At 38.6% G+C, this 19,579-nt stretch overlaps 3 protein-coding genes and 1 long non-coding RNA gene across 4 annotated transcripts; 1 reads left to right on the top strand and 3 right to left on the bottom strand.

Moving 5' to 3' along the window:
* Window positions 1-668: 668 nt before the first annotated feature.
* LOC149115970 (uncharacterized) lies at window positions 669-4,225 on the bottom strand. Its single transcript, XM_089285462.1, has 2 exons — window positions 3,358-4,225; window positions 669-2,233 (listed from the first exon to the last, which is right to left on the bottom strand). The coding sequence occupies exon 2, from the start codon at window positions 2,021-2,023 to the stop codon at window positions 983-985; it is 1,041 nt and encodes a 346-aa protein (XP_089141588.1). The 5' UTR covers window positions 2,024-2,233; window positions 3,358-4,225; the 3' UTR covers window positions 669-982.
* Window positions 4,226-4,351: 126 nt separating this feature from the next.
* LOC110062464 (uncharacterized) lies at window positions 4,352-10,076 on the bottom strand. The gene is made up of 4 exons (XM_020769391.2): window positions 9,658-10,076; window positions 6,680-6,760; window positions 6,097-6,197; window positions 4,352-4,742 (listed from the first exon to the last, which is right to left on the bottom strand). The coding sequence occupies exons 1-4, from the start codon at window positions 9,938-9,940 to the stop codon at window positions 4,503-4,505; spliced, it is 705 nt and encodes a 234-aa protein (XP_020625050.2). The 5' UTR covers window positions 9,941-10,076; the 3' UTR covers window positions 4,352-4,502.
* A 53-nt stretch (window positions 10,077-10,129) lies between these two features.
* On the bottom strand, window positions 10,130-11,988 carry LOC110062465 (uncharacterized). Its single transcript, XM_020769392.2, has 4 exons — window positions 11,797-11,988; window positions 11,197-11,277; window positions 10,648-10,748; window positions 10,130-10,461 (listed from the first exon to the last, which is right to left on the bottom strand). Exons 1-4 carry the CDS (start codon window positions 11,861-11,863, stop codon window positions 10,267-10,269), a joined length of 444 nt encoding a protein of 147 aa, XP_020625051.1. The 5' UTR covers window positions 11,864-11,988; the 3' UTR covers window positions 10,130-10,266.
* A 4,131-nt stretch (window positions 11,989-16,119) lies between these two features.
* LOC149115969 (uncharacterized) lies at window positions 16,120-18,883 on the top strand. Its single transcript, XR_016206175.1, has 2 exons — window positions 16,120-16,527; window positions 16,608-18,883. It is a non-coding gene; the product is annotated as an uncharacterized LOC149115969 (long non-coding RNA).
* The last annotated feature ends 696 nt before the right edge of the window (window positions 18,884-19,579 follow it).

Below are 19,579 nucleotides of genomic sequence, written 5' to 3'. Positions count from 1 at the left end.
TTATCACATCACATACCCATCTCATCCCATGAGCTACCTTCTCTACCTAAAACCAACATGAAGAGCGAAGGCTCTGGAAACATCGCTGGTTTGGAATTAAGCTGCATTTGAAAATCGTACCCGTACTCCGTCTCTTATCCGTACTCAATCTCGTGCCTGTAATTCAACCTTAAGGTCCCTAATGACTTTTGCGGGAAATTTTCCTTTGAAAATTTCGTGATAAGTCGCGACTGTGTTATTTCTCATAAGAATTCCTTTTGCAATCACTTCCTTTGTTTACGAACCAGTAGGATGCGAATACAAAACTCAGGCGTTTGTCCAGATTAAAATATTCGGCCCGAATAATAAATTCGTGGTTCAATACTTAATTCGGCATTTTCTGTGTTAATCCGTGGTATTGTCCGTCCAGAAAGGGTCCAGATTCGAGGTCCAGATTAGGCCCAGATGGGGGTCCAAAAGGGGTCTAGGTGGAGGGGTCCACGTGTTGTACTGACCCTCCAAGGGTAGGGTGCACGGGGCCCTATCATGCTTGCCCAAATATTGTCTGCGATTACGTCATATATTGGTGAACTTCAAGTTGGCGGAAGGAGCGAAAAATTTAGGTAACTTGATGCTAACGTCAACGCTTAGCCATGCGCCGAACCGTGAAACTAAAAATCACAACCAAATACATAATTTTTTTTAATCAGTGTAATCTGTTCGTTAATTACAAATGCGACAATTGGCCACGTTCGATATATCAATATTCTAACATGGCTCCGAGAATTTCAGGACAAAATTGCAAATTTTTCTAGTTTCTTTTGTCCCTCAATTCCCAAACAAAGAAAACCGGCACTACCATACATAGAAGTTTGTCCTGAAAGCCACGGAACCATGCAAGAATTTTGATGTATCGAACGTGGCCTACGAGCTTCTTCTTCTTCCTTTTTTTTTTTCAAAAGCTGCTCCAGTTGAGAGTAATCGACGTCATTTTAAAACTAACTTACACGCCTGTTTCAAGTTGTGGTAGTTTTCCAGTTATTAAAAAGTCTAACGATTTTCTGTAAGTCGGAAGTCGCCATGCAAATATGAACGCATCTGTCGCAACCTTGACAAAAAGCAAAAGATCGGTTATTCTTAATAAAACGTTCAGATTTAGTTCTTCTGACATGCTCTGTGGCTGTTTGTACAAAAAGGCATAAAACACGCCAATATGTGGGAAAGCTGAAAAGAGTAGGATAGCAGACAGGTAGAATGTCATAACCATAAAATGTCTGTCAAGTCCGCGACAGCGAAAAGATTTTTTCGTTAGCAACTTTCTTCCGTTGCCATTCTGTGGGGAATCAATTTGCGAAGATCGCGATAATGACGAGGCAATACTCTTGATCTTTTGATGCTCGGAGTGTACTCTAAAGGCCTTGTAGGTCAAGATTTGAAGAATTGCGAGAATCACCGAGATCAGTGAGGCGTGGATGGTTAAATTCAGTTTGAAAAATAAGTCTCTATCAACGCCTAGGATAGACAACAGGCTGAACAAAATGAAATAAAACCAGGTTGCTAAAACCGACGGCAGCACAAACTTCTTTTTGATCCAAGTCTTGTATCTGTAAGGATATTCAATGGCGATGAACTGTGCGGCGGATAACATGAGTACCATGACGAATGAAGCATTTAACGACGCCGTCGAAATAACCGAGCCGATCAGAAAAAGCGTCCGTGAAATGGCTTGAAATTCACCGCTTGCCCGTAAGAAACGACCGAAATAATACAAGGCGAAAAACGGTTCCACAAACAAGCCGCATAACAAATCCGCCCCGGAAAGACCGAGGACAAAATAACGCGTTGGTTTCTTGAAATATTTCAGTGGATCTTTGAAGATGGCTGTGAGCAGTAAAACGTTTGTAGTCACAGTTATTGGACTGAGAATCGCCAGTGTACATCCAGATGCTAACTCTGTACGAGAGTAAACAAGATTCACTACAAAAGTACCGCTTTGGTTTATAGTTTGGTTTGAAGAGGCCAAACTTGAAGTCTCTCCACTCATTCTTGCGTATTAAGTTGTCCTCCTTTAGAGTCCTCTAAAAAAGCCAATTCTTTCTTTGCGTGGGTAAGTTCAATAACTTCAATTCTCTCATTCCTTTCGTTGTTATTTTTCAAATTCACCGTTGACAGTGTCCAAACACTGTCGTTTCCTCAAGGGGTGACTGTTTCCTCTTCCGTCCACGTATGTTTCAACAGCTGCGCGTTAAAAGTCCTTTCAGAAAAAATAGGCTTCAGTTTCCTATGATAAACATCTTCCGCCAGAAATATATAAATACCTCAGATTAAGTAATACTCAGAGAAAAACGATGCACAGTTTCCCATGAAAGGTCACAACGTGAAAATGAAAGCAATTAAACTGTAGTGCCCGCAAATTCAAAACATTTTACATTCTAACAGAGTACTTGCGTGAATAAGATAACTTAAATTGACGAAACAAGGAAGAAAATGAATAAACGAATACTTTGTTTGAAAATCGGCGACAGGTGCAACAGAGCAATTTGACTATGTGACACGTTTCCAATTCGCTTCAACAATACAGCATTATGTTGAAATCACACTCCATTGTGTTAAAATGGTGCACAGCCATTATTTTTCTTCTCTCGGAACGCAATTTCATTTGGGTAATTTCGGCTTGATTTGAGTCGGTTTTGCATGTCTAGAGGTAGCAGATAGTATTTTCTTCCCAGGAAACAGTCGTATTCACAATTAACACAGCAAACGAGAAAAAAGCAAACAATATGAACTTTCGTCTGTATGCCGTCAAATAATCGATGCAGTTTTTGTTCGAATTTGTATTTCAAGCTTTATTTACCAGAAAAGGGAAATAAGTGATAATCGAACATACTTAAGTTTATGAATCTTAAAAAGCTTAAAATAAATAGATATATAAAAAGATGGACAAATAAATAAAAAAATAAATAAAATATGTAAACAAACGAACAAATAAGTAACTAAATTATAAACTCAAAATAAACTATAAGCATATTTTTCGGCTTTACCAGCTCCATCAGAGCTGTTTTCATTGTAGAATGAATTTAAAAAGCGTTTTTCAATGACAGCCGTTTTCAGAAATTGAAAATTCAGTTTTCACCTACATTGAATTTGTTTCTCAAACATTATATAAAGTGGAAACTGGGCTGCCAAGCAAAATATTATCACTTGCTGAATTGTATTGTTCTGTTCAAATAAACACCAGAACACAGTTACCATACGAATTAAACTTGGCACCTCTGCATGCAATTTTCTGACAGCGGGAAACCGTTTTTAACTCATAAATCGACATAAAAATAAAAACAAACGGTAGAAGTATCGAACTAAACATGATTAGAACCTTACCCCTTTTTCAATACGTTACTAGTTCCACATCAGTTTTCACAGTGGCGTTGATGTTCTCGCAGTCTCGCCAACGCCAACGTGTTACTTTAATATTCGAACGATCTGAAAAACAAGCGCCATTTTGCTGTGCAATAACGGAAAGCTAAAAGCAAAACAAAACAAAAACGGGTATTTTAAGGAACTTCACAGGTGTCCTTCGACAATTATCACGCTGTGTGTATAAGATCCCTTCAAAAGTAGCCATAGAGTATTTCCTCATCGCCTGACAAGGGTTCATCAATATTAAAATGGCCAGCCTCTGGGAACTAGACGTTAACTGAAACGGTTTTGTATTGGAAGCCATCTTGACGGGCAGACAACACGCGTCAGGAATTACAGTGCTTGTATGGGAATCCCATGACATAATTTTCTTACAAATCGAATTCTGAAGAATTTATGAACAAGAGTTGAGATACTCGACAAAGGATTGCATTAACCGAATTTCAGGGATATAGCTGTGCTGGAATGAGTCCAGTTCAATGCTCTACACATTTGTCTACAATTTTTTTTCCCGCAAAGTGTCGCGAACTTTACCATAATTCGCGTACAATGCAAAGTTCGCAGAAAAAAGTCGTAGACAAGTGTGTGGAAAATCAAAAACGCTTCCGGACACTTTCTAGCACAGCTACATGCCTCATATTTGGTCATTGCTATCCTTTGTTTAGTTTCTTAACTTTGCTATTCATAAATTGTTCAAAATTCAATATTTAAGAAACTTATTTGCGATCAGATTCCCATACAAACACTGTAATTTCTGACACTGTTGGCTACCGTCAGGGGCCCATCCGTCAAGATTGCTTCCAAAACCGTGATTAGGTCTCGCTTGTACGCTTTTGAGAGCTCTCTGAATATTGCAAAACGTTTCGTTCGAAAACTTCTGACATCACATAAACACTGTAACGTATTTGCACATGGAAAAAACGGAAAAAAGGAATGCTGAATACAAGCCCACAGGTAAACGATCATAAATCGTTTATTTCTTTATCATTTCACCCATTACAAACAAACTGATTACGCAAATGAAATAGGATACCATTATATAAGTGCACTTTGTGAAAGGCAAACTCAATCGGTTTTCACCTCCCGGGCAAATCTTTGCTGCTTTATCAATGCTTCTTGTCAGCTTTAGGGGAGGGGTGGGGGCTATGTTTCTTCTCCTTGGGTACTACCACCACAGGCACGTGAGCATGATGTATGATGTAATCACTGGTACTTCCTAATATGGTGCGACGAACAGTGCCCATTCCCCGGCTGCCACACACGATTAGGGTTGCACCCTCCTTGCTGGCGACTTTACAGACGTGTTCTCCTGGATGACCACCTTGGATGATAATTTTGGCTGAAACCTGGCAAGGTTGTTCCAGACAAAATGGTCACAACTGGAAGTTAATTACTACCAGAAAGTGGGGGTGGGGTAGGTTCGATTACCAGCCGCTATTCGGGAAAGGACGCACGAGATCACGAGAGAGCGCGGAAATCAAGCCTAGGGGGGGGGGGGGGGGGGGACTTACTCCCAGAAAAATAAAACAGGTGAGGGTGTGTGGCGAGTTTCCTGAAACCCTTAACCAGTTTAAGACCACAATCTGCAATTTCTTCCCCCTTTTTTATACCTGACCCAAAATGTGATATCCTATTTCAGACATGGGGCTACTAAACAATACTCAGTTCCTATCAAACACACCCAATTCAAGACCATAGTGCACAAACTATACTTTATAATTTCAAATCAAAAGAGCTAAAATCTACATACTAGTTCAGACCAAAACGGCTGAAAAACCATACCCTTTGGTACTGCACATACCTATATAGTCCTTCAAAGGGGGTACCCTTTCCCCCGCTACTTACTACATGTAAAGATGTTATTGATAGTTTGATGAGTGACATGAACCAAGCCAAGCACAGAAAATAAGTAAACAACCCCAAGTGGGAAGAATGTGTGTGGACAAAAAGTAAAGAAACCTGATAAACTGCAAAGAATGCAATTAATGACTAGCCTGCATTGCAGACAGAAAATTAACCTGGGGGGGGGGGGGGAGGGTACTTTAGGAATTTCTGGGTGGGGATGTGCCGCTGGGACCCTGGAACCCTTAGCCTATACCAGAGCTAGTTCAGCTGAATTTTGCTACCCTATACTAGAGTAACCAGTATTAAAACCACCTATTTCCATCTGAATCCTGATTTTTGACAGTTAATAAAATCCAGTAGTGTTTTATGATAGTCATCTATCGATGCTGTTGAGGCTGAGTTGCAAAAATTCTAACTTGCTGATTTCATTTTTTTTATAATTTTTGAGTGGCAATTCCTGGTTTCCTTAGTTTAGATAAAATCTTCAACCAACTAGTCAGTTTCGTGAAAAATGATACCCTATTCTAGACCCAAACACTCTGATTTATATACCCTGTGCTACAGGAAACTACTTGAAAACCATACCCTTCACAGCGGCACATACCTATATAGCCCATATATGGTAGTACCCCCCCCCCCCCGCCGCCCCTGGGACCTATGATGGGTAGCAGCTGTGACGCAGGCTTTTAAAGACTGACTCCAGAGAAAACTAAGCTTTGTTTTCCCGAGAAGTTTAAAGTAACTGTTGTTCTAATTACTCAGCCTCTGAACTGAATATCAACTGAAGGCATTTCAAGGGTCTTTGGGGAAATAAAATCCATGAATGTTTTTCTTAGTGTAATCATGATTCACTACCTGCATTTCCTCACACTTGCTTTTAAATTTGTCTTCCAAATCCTTGATGTACTTTTCATGTTTTTGCACTTCCTTCTTCCACTCCTCTGTGGCCATGGCATCTGCGAGTAATGAGGAAAAAGGAGTACGTGAAATATTGAATGGTCATCACAAACAAGTGAGCGAGCATGTGAGTGAATGAATGAATGAAAGGAAGGATGAGTAAATGAATGATTAGGTGAACAAGACAGAATGAGTGAAGAAAGAACAAGAGACAAGAATAATGACTGAATGAGTGGAAGACCACATGAATCACTGATTGGAACGAATTAATGAAACATGAATCCACAAAAGAAGAAACAAAGGGGAGAGCTAACAAATAAAAGCACAAACATGTGTACATATGTCTGTAGCTTATAGGGGGGAAGCAAAAAAAAAAAAATGAATCCCTCTTCTAATTGCCATTACTCCTCAGAAGAGACATAAACTTTATGCCTTGTAACGATTGACTTATGACTGAATGAGTGAACAACTGAAAGAAGAAAAAATGAAATAAAAACAAACAGACACTGACAATAAAAGACTAACTAATGAATGCACTTACGAGGTAATGCAGGAGGGTGCAACTCGTGGGAGTGAACAACAACCAGGCGATCTCCTTGGTGATATATTTCTTTTTTATACCCTGCAAATGAAAGTGGACAAATATTTTACTGAAGTACATTAGATACCGGTACCTGACTGCAATGATTGCATATTGTGCACAGCAACAAGGCAGAAAATTCTAGTTACCTTTAGTTTATCAAGCTTTTCTGAGTTGTCACCATATTGCATTATCCGACCATAGGTAAATTAGGCAAAGTTTCTGTAGTTGTGTTTTTTAAGGAACTTTTCAGTTGGTTGTTTAAACAAACTGTTGGTCTGTCTGCCAGTCAACACGTCAACTAGACATAATTAACTTTCCATCCGTTAATCAATCAGTGTTGGCCTGTTGGCCTGTCAGTCCATTGGTCAGTCATGTCAATTTTATTATCAGGAGCAATTTAGACAGACAATTTGTTTAACAAATTGGATGAATGCTCAGATCTTTGGGAGACACAACAGCATAGACCATTTCAAAATTGTGCAGGGAACTGGGGCGAGTTTCAAATTTTAACCAATCAATTAACTGACACCAACACATATTGAAAGATCGCGTTGAGATTAGTCATTTGACCAAGTTTGATGCTTTAATAGGGTAAACAGAGACCAAGTTATAGACCTTGAAACATGGTTCAAAACCTGTCAGAGAAACATTTCTAATGTTGAGAAAGTATCCCCCAAAACCATATAAATTTTTTATCAGTTTTGTGACAACTGTAAAATCTTGTCATTCAACCCCGTTTGAAAGAAGCTGAGATGAAAATCACGTATGTTTGCCCATTTTTAAGAGTATCACAGAAATCATAAAAAATTTTAAGAGTTTATGTGGTTTTGGGGGACACTGTCTCAACATTAGAGACAGGTCTATAACTTGGTCTCTGTTCATCCTAAAAGCATCAAACTTGGCTTTTTACATGTAACTTTGCAGATTGAGTGAGGTTTTTTGTTTATGGTGTTTGCATCAAGGGGAGCCTTGACTTTGAATAATCTCAAACTACACAAAACATATATGAGCACGAAAAATTTACACTTCGGTTAACTTTTAATCCTGGGTTAGCGTTAACCAGCTTCCAAAGAACCTGACCCTGATTATAATAAGTTAACCTGGCTTATTAGAAGCTGATCCAATCGAAAACCTTATGTACTTGGGCAGCAGTCAACTTCTAAAAAACATGTAACCTCGATGAGCTCTAACCTTGATTTCCCAATATGGTAACGTGATACTGGTCAGCAGATACCATAACACGGATGACCATAACAAGGATGTCTAATGTCAAAGATGTACGCTATAAACCAAGACTGGATGTCTCAGTCAACCTAGCTTTAAGCTGGAGTATGACCAGCATGTGGTTTGACCTTATTGTCGTTGTTTACGTCGGTCACAAGCAATTAATGCTGCTAGCTATGAAGAGAAAAGCATGATGCTATGATGATGATGAGAATGATGAGCCACGATGTGAAAAGCAATTCTCAAGGGTTCCTATGAGTATGGTGTTTCACTCAGTGGCCCGAAGTTCCGCTATAATTTGGTTTTGTAGTTTATTGGCTAGGAATCAACTCATGTTTGCTATTGCTTCTCAGGCCACAGGATTCATGAGTATAATATCATAAGTGACAAATTACTCCTTGATTTTTTGGCACAAAATTTCAACATTAAATTTTACTTTCACAGGTGAAATTACAAAATTGCCATAGTATTATGTTTGGCGCAAAATTTCACAATAAAATAAACAAGGTAATCAAATGGTATATTTGTGAAAATTATAAGAAATAATTTCACTTGCATTTTGTCTAAATTCTAATTATTTTCCTCACCTTAGGGCTCGGAAAATTATTATTAGAATTTGCCACAAAATGCGTTTAAATTATTTCCTAATTTCACTCGTCACCATCTGATTACTCAAACTAATTTTGAGCCAAGCCAAACCGTGATTAATTTTGATAGCCAGTCAAAAAAACCTGAATAATTTGTGATATTGTCAGCTGTTGGGGGGTGTGGTTGTCTTGGCAAGCCAAATTTTTAAAAGCACTGGGCGGGGTCTTGTATGGGCAATGAGATGGAGATCTCGTGAACTTTCACGAGGAGTTGTCTCTTCAATTCGCGGGAGCAATGGTCAATCATCATAACGAAAGAGCAGCACTTGTGACTACATTGTTACCATGTATTTGCTGCTGTAATGAAAACAAAATATTTGGGCTCTTTTTGCGAAAGACAGCAGTCGCCGGGGGATCGATTACATCTACTTCTCTGTTTAATCGCCGTTCATCAAATGCAAAAAGAAAATAGATCTCGATCGAGCGATAATTCTGTAATATTCAATGAAATTTAATTCGTCCACTGCAGTAAACAGTTGTGAATAAGCGCATCTATAAAAGACAAAAGAGGGCTAAATCAATTTAAGCTAATTAATGCAAGTGCCGTTGTTGGGCATGAAGGAGGCGTGAGAAGTGACGCCATGCCAACAACTCTTCTCACAAACTGCTGCTGAATTCACGCTATCTTTAATAATTAAGATGTCTTAATTTTTTTAAAACAATGCACATTTCCCTGTTGGTAATGACAAAAAAAAAAATTATCGCTGCCATTTAGACATAACAACATGCTCGTGATCATGCATTTGCTGAGCACGCTGACAGTTGTGTGACGTCCACGCAAACGCACGAACGCAAATATAAAACAAAGATCGCTAGAATCGTAGAAATCAGCGCATCTTTCAACGTATCACTGTGTACTTACTCTTTGCTTTTCATGTAGGGTAATGACTCGTCGAACGAATGTCGCCATTTTCTCAAAAATAAGATAAAATCTCACGCACGAACTCATCACAACCCGCCTGGACGGAACGCAAGTCTACATGAAATTGGCTCGATTTACCTCCTGCAGTATTAGGAGTAAAGTGAACGCTATATTTTCATAAAATACGTTATTTCCTTACTTACAGTCAAACGCTTTCTCACTGTGTTCGCTTCCATCCACAGCTATACATACAACTCTGCCTTCTGTACCCGCCATGATTTCAGTCAAGCTAACACTCGAAAATGAACAGCCAATAACAAGTGTTTCCTTTCCACCCAATCGCGCACTGAGCCGTGACAGAATGCGTGACATTTTACACGTAAAGATAAATGACACGTGGGGACTAGTTGACGGGGATAATTTGACTGTAATTCTAAATATTTCACCGTGGCTATTTTTTTCTTTTCTTTTTTTTTTTTTTTGCATACGACAGTCGCTGAACAAAATCAATACAATCTCACAGTCAAAAAATGTGTAAAACTGAATTATCTATTTCACTGAAAATTGGGATAACTTAATTTCCAGTGATTATATTAAATAAAGTATATTTAATTAAATGCCAGAAATACATATTTATGTAATTATGACTGCTCTAAAACATCATTGTACTCTCACTTTTTCCTATTTTCCATCTTTAATTTTGAACAAATTTCAAATGAGTATAAAAAAATTCTATGACAACACTGTTATAATATTTAAATTTACTGCCTCTTTACTCTCTTCTTAGCAGGGTAGTGAAGAGTGTGTTTCTCCTACTCCTTTGGTACCACTACCACTGGTATGTGAGCATGGTGAATAACATAATCACTGACACTTCCTAATATGGTGCGACGCACAGTTCCTGCACCACGACTGCCCAACACAATGAAAGTGGCTCCTTCCCTTTTGGCCACTTTACAAATCTCTTGTCCAGGGGGGCCAGACTCGATGACAATCTTTGCTGACAGCTAGAAGGAGAAAAAGATCACATTATCAAGTTCCAAATAAAATACGTTTGATATGATCTTTAGGTAATAAGCTAAACTAATATATATATATATATTTTTACTACATATTTTGATATCATGAGTAAGCTGAACTGCTGTCATATCAGTATTTGCATGACAATAGTCAAAACATAAACCTGTGTGTACCTTCAAGGTTTTGCATTTTTTCTCATATTTTTTCTCTAGTTCTTTAATGATATTTTCATGTTTTATAACCTCTCGCTTCCATTCCTCAGTAGCAATCATGTCTGAAAAAAAGATGATACAAGATTCTATTGACTCTCTTTGTTGTAATACTAGGAGTATGCATTTTTGGGTTTTAGATGTTTTCCTTAGAAAGAGCATGCCACTCCACATTGGGCTTCACCCTTCCTTAGAAAAGTACAAAAAAATTGTCAATCCATTTTGAGCAATACACATGGCATGGTTTTTCAGCAACCACTGACAGAATCAAATTTAGAAAGAATTACCTCGCATTCAGGAATGACGTATGTCTTGGCAAATTTCACTGAAGGCAATGCAACAAGAAAGCCACAGGACGGTAGCTGATGATGTTGATTAGAATTATTTGGGAGGGGGTAAAAGAACTAGAAATATTCAAATTTGAGATAGTTTATACTAGACATCACCGCTATTCCCTTCCCCTCCTCCCTGCCACCCCCTTGCTACCACACCCACATGATAAATTGTACTTACGAGGCATAACCGGAGGGTGAAGTTCATGCGAATGAATGACCACCAATCGATCTCCTTCGTGGTAGACATTTGCCATGAACCCTTTATAAACAAATAAAAGCTAATTATTAACAAAATTATGAACAGTTTGGCTATATTATATGGGATCATTTTAAAGAAAAGAAAGGCTGTTTTTATTTTTACACGAACAGGACCAAATTCAATAATAATTCAACAAATTCTTACATGGTTTAATTTTGGGTGTCGGAAATATTGATGAGCTGGTAGAGTATTTTTGGTAGAGTATTTCTTGGTTTATTAATTGTGTTTTAAACCACAAATTTGCTTCGAGGAAAACACGCGTGCTGTTTCTCACGCGCGGACCGACAGGCCCGAACTTCGCGTGATAAATTAATAAATTCTGTTCAATTTCAAAATGGATTTTATAATAGATGTTAATTTCAGTCAATTAAGGCGAAAAAAAATTGATTTTAAAAGAGTCGTATCACAGAGCTGTAAACTATACTTCTGGCACAATGGCCGGGTTGTTAATTTGAAGACCGGTATATATATATTGCAAAAGATCGTTTAGGCATGTAAATTAAAATAGTTAAAACTCACAGTCAAATGCCTTTTCACTGTAGTCACTCGGATCGACAGCAATTGCTATAAGTCTTCCAGCGGACATGTTTTCAGTTCAACGCTGCGTTCAAAATGTCGTGCATAATATCACACCGAAACGCAGATAACACCGGAGTTGTAATGAACCGTCAATTAGCAAACTTCATAACATCATAACATCAGCCAGATCATATGTCTTGTCAGTCACGCGATCTCCAAAACAGCGCTCATGTCATATACTTGCATTGGTTCAGAAGCAGAATTAAAAAATTGCCTCCAAGGAGTGGATCGTTTGACTTTGGAGAAGTTGATTTGGTATGGGCATGATTTTTTCAACCCTTACATGCACTAGGAATTTTTTTTCTCGGGACATGTTTATGCAAGATATTTTCCCCGTGTGACCTGAGCTTTTTTCGGCTCGCTGAACGTGCGTGAATTTTTTTTCGGTAGTGGTCGGGCGCATGAATATTTTGGTAAAACTATGCTCGCAGGATACACTATTTTTTTTATATAAGGACCTTTTTTTTTAAGAATGTTGAGGCTGAGATTAACCAACATTTTTAAAAGAACGTATTAAGAACATTCCTCAGGCTGAGAGTCGATTAAGAACGTTTTTATATTTTGCTAATCTATATGCATTAAATGACAAGCATAAAAAAGAGGTAACAAAAATGTAAAATTAACCCAAATACAGTGAATACTTAAGAGCATGTTTTGTATAACATTAACAATGGTTTACTTAGGGCATGACACACATCTCCGTTTGTAACAATCAGCAGATTCTTATTTATGACTGTTCCAAAATAACTTCCACACCATCAAAGTCATGACAGGTGGTACTAAAAGTCTGAAGTATTATCAAGTTCCTTGCGTACGGCTTGCGCGCCTGAAATTTGAATTGACCATCAGGATTCAGCAGGATTCAGCCGGCGAGAAAAACTTCAACCGCTGTCCTGACGTCAATGTAAGTTTAACAGGAAAGGTAAGGAAGGGTTTTGAAATCAGGCAACTTTTCTCACTGGAGATCGCATTATTGAAATATTCGCGAGAAGTAATTTACAATTCCAAAACCCTTATCATATTGAAAAAGTGAAAAGTATGCAACATTTTGGACCTCTAAGCCTCTAATTTGGCGCTAAAATGGATCGCCGGCGTCCAGCATGGCAACTCGCTCGTAGATCGTCGAGTGTCGTGCCCGGGGAGGGGGGGGGGGGGGGGGACTCCCATATGGAGTGGACGGGGATGCTCGTCGGAAATTTTGAATTTAACCCCCAAAAGAGACCAATCTGGGCGTGGCCGAAGCTTATGCAGACCCCTAAAAGAGACCAGTTTATAAAACAGACAAATAAAAAGTGCAGTGGCTTTTAATGATGGCGAATTTCTTTATATGAGTTGAATAAATATAAAGAATCAAAATTTTTTCTGTTTTGTTATTTCTTCGCGTGCAACCCTTAACGAGACCTTGACGGCTAAAAATAATGACATTTTGCCCAGAACACCCTAAGCGAGACCAAAATCCGAAATTTACATCCCTAAGCGAGACGACGAGCATCCCCGTCCATTCCATATGGGAGTTCCCCCCCCCCCCCCACGGGGTGTCGTGAGGTAGGATAATAGTTGTGTTGTTTTGAACAAAATATGCTGTTCCTCGTCAAATTAAACCCGAAATTCTCAAGTTAACTATTAGAAGAGGCCAAAGCAACTTGAGCATTGTCTTTATTTTTCTTAGTTGCGAAGAAAAAGGCTATTATCGTGTCGTTTCGGAAGGACAGCTCAGTTTTGACTGTCGCTCGTACTGCGGGCGCAGCCGCCGTATGCAAGGCCGTAGTTGACCTTGTATACCATGAAAATTTAAGAACCGTCTTAAGGACTTTTTCAGCCTCAAATTGCAAAAAAAAACATAAGAACGTTCAGCCTCAGCTCCAAAATTACACGTTGTTTTGTAAAAAAGAGTGTATATATATTTTTTCAAAACAACCCAGTCTCCTCCCCTCAAAAGTCAGTCAAATGATCCACCCTAGGCTCGATTACCAGCCGCTGTTTCGGGAAATGAGCCTCTCTTCTCGGAGAGGCATGCGGACTTCAGCGAGCGGCGGAAATTGAGCCTACAATCTTGGACAGAATAAAAAGGAACAATTAACCTCTTCCCCCTCAAAGCAGATGAAGGCGCGAAGGAGCAAAAACGCGCCATTTTGGACGGGGGGGGGGGGGTGGTCCAGATGTTCTATTTATTTTGTCCAAGATTGTAGGTCCACCGCGGCGCGTCTTGAAAGACAAATAAATTTGAGACAAAGTTTGATGTCAGTTTCAGGTCGTATTTGAAGTAATTTTTGACTTCGTATCGGAACAGGTAGCTTTAAGACCTGGCCAAACGGACTCGCAAGAAGTTGAAAACCTGGGTCAACTCCCGACTCCGTTTGGCCAGGCCTTGCGGGGTGTCTGAAAAACCAGAGTAGCGAATAGCGAATAGTCGCGAATAGCGAATAGTGTCTATAAACTGGGTCATGAAAGTTTTCTGGCACCAGACAAGTAGTCGGTGAAATGGAACTTAGCATGCGGTACTTATTATGGTATTGGGATGTTTTGTCTGAGTGAGGCAGGAGAGCAGCAAATCGATTGGGTCCCTGAAAAGGACTGAGCAACTTGGGAAAGCCGTGCCATTTGCTAAACTCCCATGCCAAAATTGACAGGGGAGATGCTAAAAATATGGTAGATAAGTCTACCAAGATAACCATTTTTATAATTTGGGAAGCATTCTAAAATAAATGCATGTAAATAAGTTAAATTAATTTTAATTTCCCTATTGTTTGAATAATTTATGAAAAATATACAAATATTTCAAATTAACTCAAGATATCTTAAATTTAAAATTTTTATCACTGAGAATATATTATTAGTTTGTTTGATATTGATTTTTATTGTGATATCTTCACTAATATTCATGCTACCTTGCTGGTATTTTTTGTAAGTTATTATTCTTATTATAATAGTAACTGTTCAGTGTTGTGGTAATTCTTTCTTTAATAGAATTTTTTTTAAAATGGTTTGAAATCCGGTTCAGGTTGTTCGAAAGTCGGTTAGCGTTAGCCCAGGATTAAAAGTTAAAAGAAGTAATAAATTTTTTTGTATAGAAATATCTTTCACTGCTTATGGTTGTGTAGTTTAAGATGAATCAAACTCAAAACTAAAAGACAAACAACATAAACAGAAAACTGGACTGAAAAGTTACAACACTGAAAATAATCAAAATTCTCTCTAATCCTGGGTTAGTTTTATCAGGCTTTGAACAACCTGGCCCTGAATATTGAGACAGTGGTGACTTAATTACGTACCAGTATTGGTACAATATTGGTTTATTGCAAGAGATATATGGAGAGACTGTTGCTAAGTTTAAATTTATATCACTCGAGTGACAAAGTCTCCTCAAGTCGCCTAAAATTGCCTTAAATCGCCTTAAGTCGCTATGTTTTTTCTGCCAATTTTGCTTAAGTCGCCTAAAGTCACCTTAAATCGCCCAAAGTCACCTTAAGTTACAACGACTTAAGGTCCCGGAGTAGGCCTCGTCCAGGCATCTCATCGTTTTACCGTTTCATTGGAGAAACAAACTGCCCCATGGTGTCGCTCGCGGGGGTTGCAATTGCGAGGCTAGATAGTTGAAATGGAAGTTACACCTTTGTAATTGGATTCTGCGGTGGATTTATGGCCGTGGAGCTATTTTAGCCTGGAATTTTTGGCTTCGTTCAGTGGGCTGTCCAGAATTCCAGTGTATCGCCTTGTTCTCTCCTTGAGTGGAAAGACGGAAAACAATAAATCGCTTAAATCGGGTTAAATCAGGAAAATAACCACTCAGGAAGCAAGAAACACACCATGGAAATAAGGCACGGCTTTTTTATTGACACCTTTTGCGTACAATTATCTTCTAGAATCCATTTACCGGGATTCCAAAGTCGCCTTAAGTCGCCTTACATCAATAGGTCAAAAAATGCCCCAGCACTTTCAAATAGTTTTACATAAGAGGACAAAGTTCCCCATTCCTGCACAATTAAGTACATAACTAATTTTCAACAAATGTACTCATTGAGTCACTGATCTCTCTCAATGACTCAATCGGTAGTTAGAGAATTAAATACTCTCATGGATTGTGTCGGCAACTCAAATGCAGTAGATAGAATTTCTACCAGCGAGTCTTACAGTTGGGATTGAAGGATCCCAATAAAAGTGGCAGAGATGTTTGATCACATGTTAAAGCAGGCTTTGATAATACAACAATAATGCATATTGTGGGTGTGGCTCCCATTCTCTTTCACCATAAAAGGTACCAATTTTCACGAAACATTGCACAACCTCCTGGGTCATACATACATACATACATTTTATTTGTTATCAAATTAAAATTACAATTGTAACATGCCCGCGGATAGCTGAGCTAATCTAGGCGGGTCATGTTTGGGTCAATTTCATTGATTAGAAATTCTTGTCGAGATTCATCCTTGTCAAAACGTTCCCTGTGATCGACTATTCAGCAGGAACGTCCTTTGTTTTGAGCAGCTACTCCACTACCGTTGGAAACCACTCTAATTCGTTTGCACGTGTTTCAAAGTAGTATATGGACTGGGAACTACCGGAAATGAAGAAAAAAATGCATGCTGGGATAATTCTGTCGAAAGAAATCAAAATGGCGGCCCTCATGTGTTTACATGTTTTGCATGATCAGGAAGGACTTTCGATCAGGTTTGTGCTTTTATGATCCGTATTTTAAGTCTGTCAAAATGTCATCACCTGAGACTGAGGATCATTTTCTCTTAATGCAGGTGAAACGCTGCTGAACGAAATTGCTGGATGGATTCAAGTTCGTCATGCAAGTAGCGAGGAGGATATAATATATAGATTTAGGCCAGCCTAAAAGCGTAGCTCCTGGGCCGGGTTGTTCAAAGCCCGATTAAGCTAACCCAGAAAAAGGTAGAATTTTGATTTGAGTTTTGTAACTTTGCGGTGAGGTTTCTGTATATTGTTTGGCCTTCTGTTTTGAGTTTTAATAATCACCATATACACAAAACAAAACAGCAAAACACATTTGTATAGAAGAAAAAGTTATAATTCGATTAACTTTTAATCCTGGGTTAGCGTAAACTGGCTTCCGAGCAATCCTGCCCTGTTTCCAACAAGCTAACCCAATATGAGCCCGCGATCCAATCGATAACCAGCGCTTGGTCAGCGGTCAACTTCAAGAAAACACGTGACCTCGAGGAGCTGTAAGCCTGAGCCCGCGATATGGTCACGTGATACTGGTCAGCGGATACCTTGTATTGACAGGTGTCAGTTGATCATAACATGGATGTCCAATATCAAGGAAGTACACGGTAAACCAAGGCTGCATGTCTCTGTCAACCTATTATTTGGAGTATAGCCGCCATGTTGGGCAACTCCGCCGTCGCCGTCGCCGTCGTCGTCGTCGTCGCCGTCGTCGTGCGTACGCGCCCACGAGCAATACCGCTAGCCATGATAACCATGAGAAAATCAACTGATGGGTTTCCTTTTCTTTCCCATATGAGTATGGGGCTCCGCTTGGCGGCCCTTTGGGCTGCCGGAGCTCCGCTATAATCTGGGGAAGAATTTTGTTTAGCCTTAGAACGAAGATTTTCTCCAGTTTTTATGGCCTAGGTTTTATTTTAATTGTTAATGCATCAAATACGTTGATTGGTTAGATGCTGTGAGTCAATGCGGTTTGTCTAAATTAGACAAACTGCATGATACTTAAATATATGTATGTTAAGCTTGATTCTATTAAGCTGAAATATATTTAAGTGATTGATTAAGTGACTCTGTCTCCTATTTCAATCTTTATGGACGGTCGGTCTTCTTCCTTGATGAATTGTGTGTCAGAAAATTTCAATTGCAATCACCTGTCGGGGTATGTTGTATTATGCCTTATGTCTGGTGTTGATCACACATGAAGTTGCCTGACACATAATGCATGAGTTCATGGCATATTTGTCCAGACAATTATTTTAGTTCCTTTCTTGGGCATTTTGTGATTAATTCTGTTATATTAGAAAGTAAATGGGGATACATGGAGCCTTGAACAAAGGTTCCTGTAGGAAGTTCTTTAAAGCCTGGGTGCATTACCTGGTTGACGTCATAGAGCCTGGGAGCCGTTATTATCTTAAGGGCTATTCCTGTTTGGGTTTGGTGTCTTTATGGGTTAACTGTGATAGATTATTCATAGGTAAGAGGCTCAACAAAGGCCACCATCTTAACCTTCAGCTTGACATTCAGGTGTGGGACCCATGGAACCTTTGTTATGTTGAGGTCCTATTGGAGGTATCCACTAAAGTCATACTAAGAGGTTCAAATATACTGCTAGAACAGATTATTTTACTCACTGCAACTGCTACAAAATCTTCTTAAGTCACCTTAAGTTGCCAAAAATCGCTTTCTTGTTATACTGAATTTTGCCAAAATCAGCGTAAATTGCCTTAAGTCGCCCAAAATTACGGTGACTTTAGGTCCCAGAGTAGGCCTCATACAAATCCTCATATTTGCAGCCATGCTGATATACAATGGTAATGGGACTGAGTGGAGTCCAATTTGGTCTGTAATCATACAAGTGATGAACAAAATCGGACGACCGCGAAGTGGGAGTCCGATTTGTTAATAACAAGTATGATTACAGACTAAATTGGACGCCACGATATCCTTTTAACAATAAATCATAACCATTACAATTTCCCACAAAAGTTAAATTTTCATTTGAAAAAGAGCTTTTAATAGTCATTTTTAGATATCATAGTTAACAATATGGAGAATAGCTTGCAAAATGACTGTTTTCAAAACAGTCACTGGAGACTTAACCTCCACAATTGTACAAAGTCAGTCTCTTGATTTGGTTACTATAGTGATTGTAATCAATGTAGTGATTGATGGATTTAGTGTAGAGGACTTAAAATGATTGGCTTATGTAATTGGTAAGCAATTTATAATAGTTTATTGATAACACTTTTTGAAAGAAGATACTAGCTGATTCTTTTTTCTAATATTGTAATTCCAAATGTAAGTGCAAAATAAAGTGAAGTTGATATTTACTCCAGTTCTGCACTGGAACAAATGGTGTGGCACCTCGAGTAATTCCATTTTGTGAATTTGTTGTTGGTTTGCCATGCACTATTTACACTGCTCGCTGCATATAGGGAAAGAAGTTATGCATTTTATTTGCACCTGCAAGAAAGGCCCTATTTGCCCCAATTATTTTCTTTCACTGTGAATTACAGAAATTTAAAAAGTACTAAAATCAGTAGAAATCATTAACAATTGATGGTCACAATTGTCTCAATCTTTGATTTTTATCAATTTCTGATACTGATTGATTAATATTGATTATATTGATTTTTAATGATTGGGCATGTGGGTTATAAGAAGTGTTATTTTTCAACACACTCAAAGACCTTGAGGTTGAAAGTTTTCTTCCAGTTTTGATAAATTTCATTGTACATCATGGATTCACTGCCAAACCTCTAAGACAATTTTATATTTCAAAACAAGTGCATGAAGGTTATTCTCAACACAGTTTTCAGCTTTGCTGACTAAAGTTTGCCAGTCCGAAATATCTGCACAGCATTTCCTTTCACTATTTATATTACAGTTAGGTCTAGCCCTCCACTGGAAGTTTTTGTTGGGCATTTTAAAAAGCATATAGTTATACAAAACAAACAAACAAACAAAAACTGCACACACAAGTAAGTTTTCAGAGATTTTACAGAATGTCTTCCTCAGTTACCTGTATCAA

This window comes from Orbicella faveolata, unplaced genomic scaffold (assembly GCF_042242905.1).
Source record: "Orbicella faveolata isolate gen_17 unplaced genomic scaffold, um_ofav_v1 contig_13, whole genome shotgun sequence".
Lineage (NCBI taxonomy): Eukaryota > Metazoa > Cnidaria > Anthozoa > Scleractinia > Merulinidae > Orbicella > Orbicella faveolata.
The sequence above is the reverse complement of the archived record's forward strand: the minus strand, read 5'-3'. Positions and strand labels throughout refer to the sequence as shown.

What these genes read in the sequence shown, in the direction of transcription:
- LOC149115970 (XM_089285462.1), bottom strand. Translation starts at nt 2,023, where the DNA reads ATGAGTGGAGAGACTTCAAGTTTGGCCTCTTCAAACCAAACTATAAAC.
- LOC110062464 (XM_020769391.2), bottom strand. Translation starts at nt 9,940, where the DNA reads ATGCAAAAAAAAAAAAAAAGAAAAGAAAAAAATAGCCACGGTGAAATA. An exon ending in CAGTGAGAAAGCGTTTGACT is followed by an intron (nt 6,761 to 9,657) that starts GTAAGTAAGGAA and finishes TTTCATTTGCAG; the next exon opens with GGTATAAAAAAGAAATATAT. An exon ending in GCAAGTGTGAGGAAATGCAG is followed by an intron (nt 4,743 to 6,096) that starts GTAGTGAATCAT and finishes CAACCTTGCCAG; the next exon opens with GTTTCAGCCAAAATTATCAT.
- LOC110062465 (XM_020769392.2), bottom strand. Translation starts at nt 11,863, where the DNA reads ATGTCCGCTGGAAGACTTATAGCAATTGCTGTCGATCCGAGTGACTAC. An exon ending in CAGTGAAAAGGCATTTGACT is followed by an intron (nt 11,278 to 11,796) that starts GTGAGTTTTAAC and finishes TTGTTTATAAAG; the next exon opens with GGTTCATGGCAAATGTCTAC. An exon ending in AAAAATGCAAAACCTTGAAG is followed by an intron (nt 10,462 to 10,647) that starts GTACACACAGGT and finishes TTCTCCTTCTAG; the next exon opens with CTGTCAGCAAAGATTGTCAT.